We start from the raw sequence: 12,873 nt of genomic DNA on the forward strand, positions 1-12,873 counted from the left end.
ACATAATGATAACAGAAAAAAACAAGATAAAGCAGACAGAAGCCCAATAGAACCCAACATTACACTCGAAAACGGAGAGAGTATTACTTACGAAATAAATCCAGAGATGATAATTGAAGAGGTCGTCATAAGTGACGTAGAAGAGTTGACCATAGACTATACTCAAGAGCCCAAAGAAAAAACAAGGGAATCCGAGAATGCACAACGAACAGCAGGTAATACCACGTGGAAGCAATGATTCACATACTACAAGGAAATGTGCAAGGGCTAAAACAAAAAACGGATGAAATTTTAAAACTAGCAACAACATATAATTCTGACTTCCTATGTCTACAAGAAACTTGGCTAGGAGGAGACAAGGACCGGAAAGTAAGCATGAGAGGATATAACCTCATAACAAATAACAGGACTGATGGATATGGAGGCAGCGCGATAGCAATAAAAAAAAACTACAAAATAGAAAAAGTAAATCTGAATAACAATGAACATATACAAGCCACAGCCATCAGGGTAAAACGAAGTAACATGCTCATAATATCGGTCTATGTAAGCCCTACCACCCCGAAGACCACATTCCAAGAGTGGCTAAATTCAGCGATAAAAATGATCAGTAAATACAATGACAGAACCAAAATCATAACAGGCGATTTCAACGCCCACCATGGTACATGGGGCAACCCATACGAGGATGCCAGAGGTAAAATCCTGCTGGAGGAGTGCGAAAAAGCGAATCTAATAATCATAAATAACAAAGAGCACACAAATGAAAGCCACAACAAAACGAAGACGGCAATAGACCTCTTAATTGTCCCCATAAAAATAGTGCATAAAATAAGAAGGACGGTCACAGAGAAACACGTGGGGGGTAGCACCCACAAAATGATAAGCATAACAATAGACGAACCTAGCAGTGCAAATAAAATTACGATATTTAATAGAAACAATATTACTAAAGAAATAAAACAACTGGAAATTACCAAAGATTCAAATATAGCTACCATCACCAAAGAAATTGATAGGATTAGAAACAAAAACAGGATAACATGCACATACACCCCTAAATCATGGTGGACCAAAGAGATAGAAGATGCGCTAGAAAGAAGGGATCTAGCAAGAAAACAATACTACCGCCACAACACGATTGATAAACACATAAATTTAAAAAAAGCAGCGGCTAAACTGAAATTCCTCATTAAGCAGGAGAAAGCGAAACAGTGGGAGGAGGTGATAGATAAAGTTGATGCACAAACATCCACGGCATCAATGTGGAAGCTAATAAGGAAGCTCCGAGGCACCAAAACGGACAACTACGAAAATATTGTCTCGAGCAATCGGAGCGTAGGAACAGAGTTCCTTAAAAAGAACTTTAGCAATAACAACCCCATAGGTGTATTCTTCTCAGCCTTTACATCTGAGGAGAAAATACTGGATATCGAAAAATGGCATACTATTATAAAAAAAAAGAAGAATACGGCACCGGGGAAGGACGGAATCACTTATGAACTATTAAGACAACTAAATACCAACACTGTGAAAGCGATCATAGAAGAAATAAACTACGCATACCAAAGAGGACAAGTACAAAACAGGTTGAAGACTATAAAAGTGATCGCGGTTAAAAAGCCAGGAAAAAGTGCAAACACAGTCGAAGGGTACAGACCCATAGCTTTGATCCCTACTATTACTAAAATAACAAACTCGGCCATATTAGAAAAAATCTTAATGCAACTAGATAGCTCCCACATGCTTCCCGAAACCTCGGTCGGATTCCGCCGAAATAGATCCACTTCAACGGCCATAAACTTACTAGTCAACGTAATCAAAGAGAATTGTAGGAAGCATTCGCACACTGGGGTAGTTTTTATAGACCTGAAAAACGCCTACAATAGTGTCAATATAAGGGAGCTAGTTAAAACTCTAGAATCCTATATGATATCACCAGAGGATATCAGGTGGATAGGCCGATTTTTATCTAACAGAAGGCTAGAGCTAACAACTGACGAAGGGATTATTAGACGACTAGTATCAAATGGGCTACCTCAGGGAGACGTTCTATCACCCACACTTTTTAACATGTATACTGCAAGATGTCATAGCATAAATGGAAACGAGACGAGATTAATATGGCCTTATCACACTGGTCACCAATGGTGGCTTTGCAGAGCCACCGAACTGTCAAAGTTTGGTTTTGGCATCCAGTTTGACATAATGGTGCCTCTTGGTAGTGTGATAAGGCAGGCCACCTGGGAGTGGGAGTTTATATAATTCACTTTCGGTTCATGCGGTTTTCGGCAGTTTAAGATTAAAATACCGAAATTTTATAATCTTATTATGCTTATAATTGATTATTAATAAAATTAAAAAACATGAATCACTTTCAAATCAAGCTTAACATGCCAGATACACCAAACTCCACACAATGACAGCTCGGTGATACGGGTAAGCTCATTCACCAACGGACCCCCAGCCACTCCAATGTCATTCGTTTTCGATGGTCGTTTGACAATCCAGTGCTTTTTCCATGCCACCATTGGTGACCAGTGTGATAAGGCCAATACAGTACGCGGACGATTTCGCGCTAGTAGAAGCAGCCAGCACACCCCTTGAGCTGAGATCCAAAGTACAAAGCTCTCTAAGGTGGCTCGTAGAAACATTTAAAGAGATTAAACTGGAAGTAAACGCGAGCAAAACCAAAATTATGACATTCCCAAACTGTGATAATAGAATAAGTATAGACATAGAAGGAATCACCATTGAACAAACCATAGAGCATACATTTTTAGGGGTGATAATAGATGACAAGCTGAAATTCCATAAACATGTAAAAAACCAAAGAAACAGAGCAGAAGAGAGGCTAAACGTATAAAAGGCAATCTGTAACCGGAGAAACATGGTAAGCCCAAAAAAAGCGATACAAGCCCATAGGGCGATAGTAAGGAGCAGTATGGAGTATGGAGTAAGCGTTAGCCTAAATGCCAACAAGACCATACTAAATCCCATAAACACGATCATCAACAAGTCACTCCGCGTAGTAACTGGCTGCACAAAAACCACTCCGCTAAACACGCTCATAGCAATATCGGCTGAAGTCCCATTCCCGATAAGATCCAAATATCTAGTAGCCAAGCAAATAGCCAAAGAGATCGCATACTCGTCACCAAATGCTCGATACCTCACTAGCAATAGAAGAATCAAGGGAAAAATGACAGCGCAAGAAAAAATATACCACGAACATAAAAAACTGCTAGATAAAGTAACGAAAGTTAATTATAATGACAAGAAGGGATGTACGATAAAAATTAGAAGAAGAGTTCCTAGTTTAGAGTGGAAAAAGGCGGAAGCCAACCCGCAGGTAGTCCGACATATATGCCTGGAGCTAATAAGAGAAAATTCCCACAAACCAGCCATATACACAGATGGAAGCTTAACAGCAGACGGCTGTGGCGTTGGTATTTACGTAAATGCCTCAGAGAAAGAGGAACCACGAGAATATGCCTTTAAACTCAGCAACGATACTAACGTAAGCTCGATAGAACTGATAGCAATAGAAAAGGCGTTAGAAATAGCTGTACAGACAAGACTGAAATCCCCTGTGATATATACTGATAGCATGGCTGCTTGTTGGACCATCGAAAATGCTATTCAAGAAAACTACACAGATGAAATAATAAGTAGCATACTGGCGAACAGCGACTACGTAGGTGCCTCTTTTCAGTGGATCCCCAGCCATATGGGAATCCCAGGGAATGAAAAGGCAGACACCCTCGCTAAGAGAGGTACAACGAGCAATAGATACATCCATAACAAACTCAGAGTGAAAGATATTATAGGAACCCTAAACAACAAAATGTGGGAAGAGACCAATATTTGGTATCAGCAGTATAGTCAAGATAAAGGAAAAAAATTCTACCAGTTTCAAGCAACTATACAAAGAAAAACATGGCACCACGAGATAAAACTAACAGGCAAAGAAATCAGAATAATCAATAGACTGATCGCAGGCCATGATCACAGCAAGTTTTGGCTTAACATAATGAATATTGTAGACACTGGAAACTGTGATATATGTAACGTACCTGAAACTGGCAGACACCTAGTGTTCCACTGTGATAAATATAAATTAGAAAGGCAAAAAAGTGGTATCAGTATAGACAAATTTAAAACGAGCTTTAAGAAAAAGAACCGAAGATATATGCAAGATATCTGCAAGTTCATTGTGGAAAATAGAATTAATTTCTAGAAAAAGCAAAATAATCAAGATAGGAGGAAGACACCTTTCCCAATCAAGCACAATCAACCACCGAGTGAGCCCGGTATAAGGCCGGGGTCAAACCCCCGCTTTCAGTTGGAAATAACTGAAAAGCTCAACAACTGACTGGGAAGGTTTTGTGGAATACTCAACCTAGGGCTATAAACAAAAGTAAGAAATGACAGCAACAAAACGTCACAAACAAAGGAACAATACAGAACAAGAACAGATAGAAAAAGGTGCCTCACACAGCCAGTAAGATTAATCACAGAAAATCAGGACATATGGCCTTTAGTAGCCGGTCCTTAATACCATAGAGGTCTATGTCTCCAGGTTAGCTTGCGAAGGCCCAGGAAGCTGGATTCAAAAGCCGTACTGGAGTAAATCCTCGCTAAATAAGAAGAAGAAGAAGAAGATCAACGTATCCGGATTTTGGCGAGGAAAAATATTGTGTTTTCGTTTAAAAAGTCGATCTTATATCGTTTTGCAACGATGGCGTACTACAAGGGTGCCGCCTCCGAGGGAGGACGTGCGGCCCAGCTTATGAAGAGACGTGAATTGGCCCAACAGGAGGTCGAATTTCGCAAGAAGAAAATCGAGGAGGACCTGAAAGTGAGCAATATCGAGAACAAATTTGCCGCCCATTACGATGCGGTGGAGCAGCAGCTCAAAAGCTCCACCATCGGGTTGGTCACCCTGGATGAGATGAAAGCCAAGCAGGAGGACATTGTCCGGGAGCGCGAGAAAAAACTGGCCCAAAAGAAGGAGGAAAAGGACAAGGAGAAACTGAAGGCACTGGAAGCGAAGCTGGCGGAGAAGGATCGTCAGAAGCGCCAAATTCAGGCTCTTTCATTTGATCCGGAAGACGAGACTGGAGAGGACGATGAGGCGGATGGAGGAGGAGATTCGGATGCATCGGAAGAGATGCCTACGAAACGCTCGTGGAAGGAACAGGTTCCGAGTGGCGTCAAGAAGATACGCAAGAATCCGGACGTTGATACCTCATTTTTACCCGATCGGGAACGGGAAGAGCGTGACAACAGGTTACGGGAGGAGCTGCGCCAAGAGTGGGCCATGAAACAAGCTACTTTAAAGGACCAGGAAATCACGATCACGTTCAGCTACTGGGATGGTTCCGGCCATCGCAAATCAGTTGCAATGAAGAAAGGTATATAATCTGTTCCCTTCGATTTTGATCGGCATTGATATTCACAATTTCTCAATTACAGGTAATTCTATCTATCAATTCCTTCAAAAATGTCTCGAAATGCTACGGAAAGAGTTCAGCGAACTAAAGACGGTAATGGCGGACCAGCTGATGTACGTGAAGGAAGATTTGATCCTGCCGCATCACTACACATTCTACGACTTTATCGTAACGAAAGCACGCGGAAAAAGTGGACCGCTGTTCAACTTCGACGTGTTTGACGATATCCGTATGATAAGCGACGCAACGGTGGAGAAGGAAGATTCACACGCCGGCAAAGTTCTGCTAAGATCGTGGTACGAGCGTAATAAGCACATTTTCCCCGCTTCGCGCTGGGAACCGTATGATCCGACGAAGGTCTACGATAAGTATACCATTAAGGATAAGAGTAAGAAATAGTAATTTTATCCGCTTTCGGCGAGGAACCGTACGATTCGATGAAGCTCTACGATGATTGTACCATTAAGTTTAAGAGTAGGAAATAATATACTTCATTCAATATGTAATGAACCAAAACGCCACTATGTTTCTTGTTGATGAGTTACAAGTACAATCGCTCATTTTGAGTTGTGAAATTTATTTTTTATTTTGTATGCACTATTTTACGATCAAAAAGTACACAAACCAAAGGAAAGGATAATTGCGAACGAAACGTATCTCCGCTTGATTAAATGTTGATTACTCGACTGAGTTTCTGCACGCGGTTGAGCAGTATATCTCCCTGTTTGATGGTGGCCTGATACTGCCAGTTCTTGCTATCCGGCCGGTTGGTCTCAACAATACCTCCGACACGGTCGACCCGACAGTGCAGCCGTCCGGCGGAGATGAACCGGGACAGCTCCGCATCGATGTAGTCCACGCTGACCCCGAATGCGTCCGCCATGTATTGGAGGGTTAGCGAGCGGTACGATTCCAGCAGCTGCGTGTAAGCGGAAATTCTCATCTCCCGGACGTAGTAGCGGTAGTGCGGATGGAACAGGATGTCGTTGCGCAGGACCGATTCGACCGCGGCCAGATGCTTGAAGAAGTCCGCGTACTGGCAGTTGTACAGCGAGAACAGATACTCTTTCACATCCGGGGTCTGATGGAGTACCTCCTGGATTTCTGCTCCCTTGATTACTTTATCACGCAGTTCGTTTCTGGGCAGGCTAATCATCGCCACGTACACCGTGTAGCGGACAAATGTCGAGTACTCCATGAGCTCGTAGCTGGTGAAAGTGCTAACGGTGTCGAGGAAAAAGTTTGCGGCGGCTTTAAAGTCGCGGATCGCAATGCAATAGGCACCTTGGTACACCTTCAGGCGGTTTCTACGATCCCAGTCGCCACCCTCTTCGATCAGATACTTTGCCTTGTCGATGTTGCGCGTGATGAGATCGTGATCCAGGTAGAACAACCCGATGCGAATGTTGTGGAACACAATATCCAACCGGTGCCCGAGGGACACGGTTTTTTCGTACGTTTTGCGGAACGCCGAAATGGCCTTCTCCTTGTCGCCGATGCGGCACAGATACTCCGACTTGCGCAGGTTCGCCTCGCGGACCTCCATCTCGCCGAGATTCTTTTCCGCATCATCGATGGCCGCATCTAGCTGCTCCAGCCGCTTCCGGTTCGATTCCTTCATTTCGGCCAGCAGCTTCTGGTCAACCGTCCAACCGAGGTCGGCACATACCTCCTCGTACCAGGGGGCCATATTTTCCGCCTTGATAGCCGCCAGCAACTTTTCCGACAGCTTTTTGTCCTGTGCGAACTCGGGCAAGCTAAGCAGAAACTTGCATTGCGACAGCTCCAGGTTGGGGTTTTTCTCCAAACCCTGCTCTTCCAGGTTTTCGGCCGGCATTTTGCTGGATGCTACGAAGTAGTAATAAAGCGCCGGAAAGGTAAATTTTAGCCCGCAAACACTAAGTTTCTACGATACAATGCGTTGAGTGTGAAAATAAACACTTTGTGGCACAATTGCTTCGGTTTTCGCGACTCATCGACAGACGAAAGCAACCTAGTGTTGGCAGTATCTGGTTTCGGAAGATTCAAAGATTCGATCCCTTGACCAATTCTAAAGGATTGGATCCCATTTGATGGAATCAAAACAGGTATGTGAGCTTATTATCATTGGAAGGACCGAAACGATACAAACTATCAGTTTTATCATCGCTGTCGTATACAAAAGGTAAACAATACTTTGAAAAAAGCGAAAAAATGGATGGCCTCGGATTTGGTGATTCGGATCATTGAATGGGTTTGAATTAGAGCTGTGTATTTCAGATTCAGATTCATGAATCTGAATGAATCTTTCAACAAAATAAATGAATCTGAATCGCCGAACAAAAGATTCATGAATCTTTGGGGATTCATGAAGATTCATGAAGATTCATGAATCTCTCGGGATTCATGAATCTCTCGGGATTCATGAATCCCTCGAGATTCATGAATCTCTCCGGATTCATGAATCTCTCAGGATTCATGAATCTCTCAGGATTCATGAATATCTCAGGATTCATGAATCTCTCAAGATTCATGAATCTCTCGGGATTCATGAATCTCTCGGGATTCATGAATCTCTCGGTATTAATGAATCTTCATTGACTAATGAATCTTCATTGATTAATGAATCCTTAGGGATAGGAATCTTTAGGGAACAGCAAAGCGCGATAGAGGTAGGGGAGTTTTGGGAAATATATATTACATTTGAGCACAAATTCGGCCCAAAAAGTTTGTTGAATTTTGACATATTTGTTTAGTTACGTATTTCATTCAACCTTGGTTAGTTTGGCGCAAAAGAAATTCACTGAGAAAACAAACTAAAACAGACAACGACGATGTTTTGTCCCACCGTAGGAGGTATATATTTTCCCATCATCTCCTATTTTAAAGAAGTGCACCCGGTTGACAAAAATTCAAATTTTTTGCAGCTGTCATGTAGTAACAGCAAGTTTTTCCATGGCAGATTGCTGGGACTCTTGCTGGAACTACATGATAGCAGTAAAAATTTAAATTTCTGTCAACCGGCCAGTTTGTTTTCGTTTCGGCACCGGAAGAAACGTTGGTACGAATATCAATTAAAACGGAGTTTTATAACTGAACTACATTTTAGAAGAGTAGAAATAAGTAGTAAAACAAAAACTCCGATGTTTCGTGGAGAATATTGCTCGTTTTGTTCGCGTTTGTGTTTCGGTTTGTCTACATTTTGTCCAGTTGTCGGTTTGTTTACGTTTTGAATTGACATTTGACAAGAGCTAAAGCGACGTCGCGTTTTTCGCGAGCTAATTTACCAAACTTAAAATTTCGAATCTTCCCGACGTCTAGATAAAAAGTTATTTGGTCTGAAGTACAGGAAAACGGAATCTCCCATACAAAATGTATGGACTACCTGGGTAGTCCGGTTGAACGTTTTAGGGGTATCAACCGAAAAACTCGAATAAAAATTATTTAAATTCCTTAGAATTTTTTTTTTCTTTAGTAAAACGATAGAAAGTGAGTTTTTCTAGGCATTCTAAAAGTTTCATGCCGATACGCCAATCCAATCCAGAGTTATTTAAAAACATAAATCCAAAAACTACCCAGGTAGGCGGTTGAACGGGTAACGGTTAACATGTGTATAAATAATATGTATAATTAATAGTAAAGATATATTATCAAATATATATATTATTATATATAACGTCTGGAGTATGCGTTTCGAGTATGCGTTCTTGCTAAGCGAACCGATCATGCGTTCCAAGTGCGTTCTTCGGTAAGCGTAACTACATGAAAGCTGCAAAAAATTTTAATTTTTGTCAACCGGATGCACTACATTAAAATAGGAGATGATGGGAAAATATATACAGTCTGACAAGAAAGTATCCGTACAGTCACCAATTTCAACTTCAAGCCTAGTTATCTCAGCGACTACGTGACCTAGGACAATCATTTAAACGACATCTCGTAGATAAACTTCTATTCTATCCAATGAGGTCTTAACATTTCGAAAAAGTTACTTGTAGGTCACTTTGTTCTATAGAAACCCTAAAAAAGGCTCAAAATCGATGACAAAAAAGTATTCGTACACCCGACTTTCTTGACCAAAAACACCGGTTTGGTGAGGTTCTAGTAGTCAAAATATCAGCCTAGTCATTATTTAGAGTTATCAAGTGTCCAAAAATATGGCGGCAACAATTTTATATCTATTATTTTTATATTTTAACGTGAAATTGCCGGTGAAACTAGGCAAACAGCTGCAACCGATAGAGAACTATCTTTTTCTTGTGATGTAAAGGGAACCTAACTTGGCAAGTTTATGAATCCTGTGAAAAATCTCATGCTAAGTCTCAGGAACTTATAATTTGTCGAATTAACCATGATGCAACTAGACTAAACCCTGCAAACAGACACCTTTCGTGGTTACTCAATCGCTATGGGAGGGTGATTGCTCGAAAAGCTATTAAGTTCTCCATACTTCGAGTCCTCAAACATGACGAACGAAGTGTCTAGTGCATCAATCATATGATTTGGATTTCAACTCTTAAGAAGGTTTTTTGTAAATAACAATTACATTGCATTATTGTAAGTTGCAAACTTTTCATTTCCTAGGAAAGAATAAGAAAGACTGGGGATTTGCAAATCGCTGTATTTTGATGCCATTGGCGTGTAGGCTCAGTGTTTTATACACTATATACAGACAAAATTAAGCAATTTTGGCCAAAAAACGAGTAACAATAGACACCAGACGTCGAACTCAACCATCATTACGAGCAACGTTGTTCCAACTATAAAACACAGTAGTTGAGAGTTTGTGTTATGGTGTTCCATTAAGACCATTAATCGAACTGGAAATATTGAATTAAATATGAATCATCTGTGGGACATAGTCTACTTCGCCCATTTTGTCACTTGGACAAGCCATGGCTAGGTTAAACTTTAAATGTTCAATAATATGCTCTCTGAGTAAAATAACGATCCCAAGAATAGACCATGTATTGTCCAAGAATTACCACTTTATGAGACCGTACAAGTGTTGACGATACTCCCAAAGTCTCCGGAATCGATCTCTGTACAACATTTGTCGAAAGACGCCTAGATTTACCATGAACGGGACATTATCTTGATCTTAGTAGACCCCTTTAGAAACATTATAGAAATCGGGTCAAATTTCCAGCATCTTTCGAAAAACAAACTTGTAGAAATGATGCCTTTGCACTTGCTGGCCATTATTGAGGCAAGTGGCATTGATTGTAACATATTGGCACATCAGGTACCGATGGCACATCATCAACACTCATCATGTACGGATACTTTTTTGTCATCGATTTTGAGCCTTTTTTAGGGTTTCTATAGAACGAAGTGACCTACAAGTAACTTTTTTGAAATGTTAAGACCTCATTGGATAGAATAGAAGTTTATCTACGATATGTCGTTTAAATGGTTGTCCTAGGTCACGTAGTCGCTGAGATAACTAGGCTTGAAGTTGAAATTGGTGACTGTACGGATACTTTCTTGTCAGACTGTACCTCCTACGGTGGGGCAAAGCATCGTCGTTGTCTGTTTTAGTTTGTTCCCTAAAGATTCCTATCCCTAAGGATTCATTAATCAATGAAGATTCATGAATCTCTCAATGAAGATTCATGAAGATTCATGAATCTGAAGATTCATGAATCCCGAAAGATTCATGAATCCCGAGAGATTCATGAATCCTGAGAAATTCATGAATCCCAAGAGATTCATGAATCCCAAGAGATTCATGAATCCTGAGAGATTCATGAATCCTGAGAGATTCATGAATCCCAAGAGATTCATGAATCCCGAGAAATTCATGAATCCCAAGAGATTCATGAATCCCGAGAGATTCATGAATCCTGAGAGATTCATGAATCCCGAGAGATTCATGAATGATTCTGAATGAATCTTCCGTAAAAGATTCATGTGAATGAATCTCGTCGAAAGATTCATATGACCCAACACTAGTTTGAATCGAAAGATTCAAATCCCGGCAGCGATTTGATTTTCTCATCACTAGCTAGCGAAATGCAATGTCACTTCAATGTTCACTTCACGTTTCGGAGAACCGGTTTCGACCGGTTCGGGCCGACCAATCACGACTCTCCGTTTAAAAAGGTCGTTGAACAGTTCTATGCTTGCGGAATTAAAATTTGTAAATGTTTAAATGAAATCAAGACGAATTTCGAGCATTTTATTAGTATTATTATTATTATTATTATTATTGAATCCGTGAATCGAAATAGTTAAAACTAATCATGACTTCGTACATATCAGCAAAAGCATTGAAATGATCTATTTAAATATTTCTTTAATTTCGTACATTGCTCGCTTTCCCGGTAATTGGTGCCTGAATGCTGATTATCCATGGAGCTAATACTGGTCAATTATACGGATATCACTACACGATAGTTCCGATAAGCATTAAGCTGTGATCTTTTAGTGCCTTGTTACTTAAATGGTTTCTGTCAGTTCTCTAATATCGTTCACCACTGGTTAAATAAATGTGTACATCACGTTTTCGTTTTATTCTATATTTTCATATTAATTACTGTATCATATTATGTCAGACTATCAAACTAGACTTCACAAGTTAAAACTTCAATTCATTTGTCTTCACTGTTGTTGTTCTCCTCTTCATTTGTAATCTGTGGCCTTCTTTCGACCCGTTTCCGGCGATGCATGGTCAAAGCGGAAGAAACATGAAGCAAAGCAGTACTTAACGAGGTTCGAATTAACCGCTTTTATTCATGTTTACCCCTAGGAGTATGCAGTTGAATGTAATAAGAAAATCTTGGGCCGGATTGCACGCAATTGCGTAGACTGCTTTACTTTCGTCTTATAGATTCGATTTCCTGTCCCTTTTTACTTTGAAATTGTAGAAAACACATGACAGCGGATGAGATGCAGACCTTGAAATATGCAGACGGCGCACTCTGGTCTGTCTGCAAATATGCAATGCAACGGCTATTGACCTTTCAGTTAATTTATTTTGCTCGACATGGTCCTTTGCATGTTGATCGTTCTATTATTATCGTACAAAACAGGATTGAATCCATTCGGGTTAGGAATATTGCCAGGTGGTTCCTATTAACTATCATCATCATCATAAAATCGATTCGATCTAAAGTACAAAGTACTGACGAGTATAGAGAATCGGTTCCTCGGCGGGGCAATAAACCTGAGCTTTGCAGCTCCATCGTTCGAACAGTCCGTGCGTAAGAAAGGTTCTAAGATCTTTCGTATGTACCTTTTTACTTGGCTTCCTAGCTAGAGTTCCTTGTTTGACGGGATGCGTTTTTTCGCGAATCTGATATTTGTCATTATTACGATCGTGAGAAGAATTAAAGAAATTCAATACTAATCGAATAATATTTGATTCGAAAAGACTTCCTTCGTCGAAGAACATGAGAAAGAAACAAAAGGTTGTATTTCTGCAGTTCCTGGTTTC

At 40.6% G+C, this 12,873-nt stretch overlaps 2 protein-coding genes across 2 annotated transcripts; one reads left to right on the plus strand and one right to left on the minus strand.

Moving 5' to 3' along the window:
* Positions 1-4,666: 4,666 nt before the first annotated feature.
* Positions 4,667-6,014, plus strand: LOC131259135 (protein FAM50 homolog). Its single transcript, XM_058260560.1, has 2 exons — positions 4,667-5,417; positions 5,479-6,014. Exons 1-2 carry the CDS (start codon positions 4,742-4,744, stop codon positions 5,853-5,855), a joined length of 1,053 nt encoding a protein of 350 aa, XP_058116543.1. The 5' UTR covers positions 4,667-4,741; the 3' UTR covers positions 5,856-6,014.
* Positions 5,965-7,428, minus strand: LOC131259133 (26S proteasome non-ATPase regulatory subunit 6). Its single transcript, XM_058260559.1, has one exon. It carries the CDS (start codon positions 7,291-7,293, stop codon positions 6,124-6,126), a length of 1,170 nt encoding a protein of 389 aa, XP_058116542.1. The 5' UTR covers positions 7,294-7,428; the 3' UTR covers positions 5,965-6,123.
* Between the last annotated feature and the right edge of the window lie 5,445 nt (positions 7,429-12,873).

This window comes from Anopheles coustani, chromosome 3, assembly GCF_943734705.1.
Source record: "Anopheles coustani chromosome 3, idAnoCousDA_361_x.2, whole genome shotgun sequence".
NCBI lineage: Eukaryota > Metazoa > Arthropoda > Insecta > Diptera > Culicidae > Anopheles > Anopheles coustani.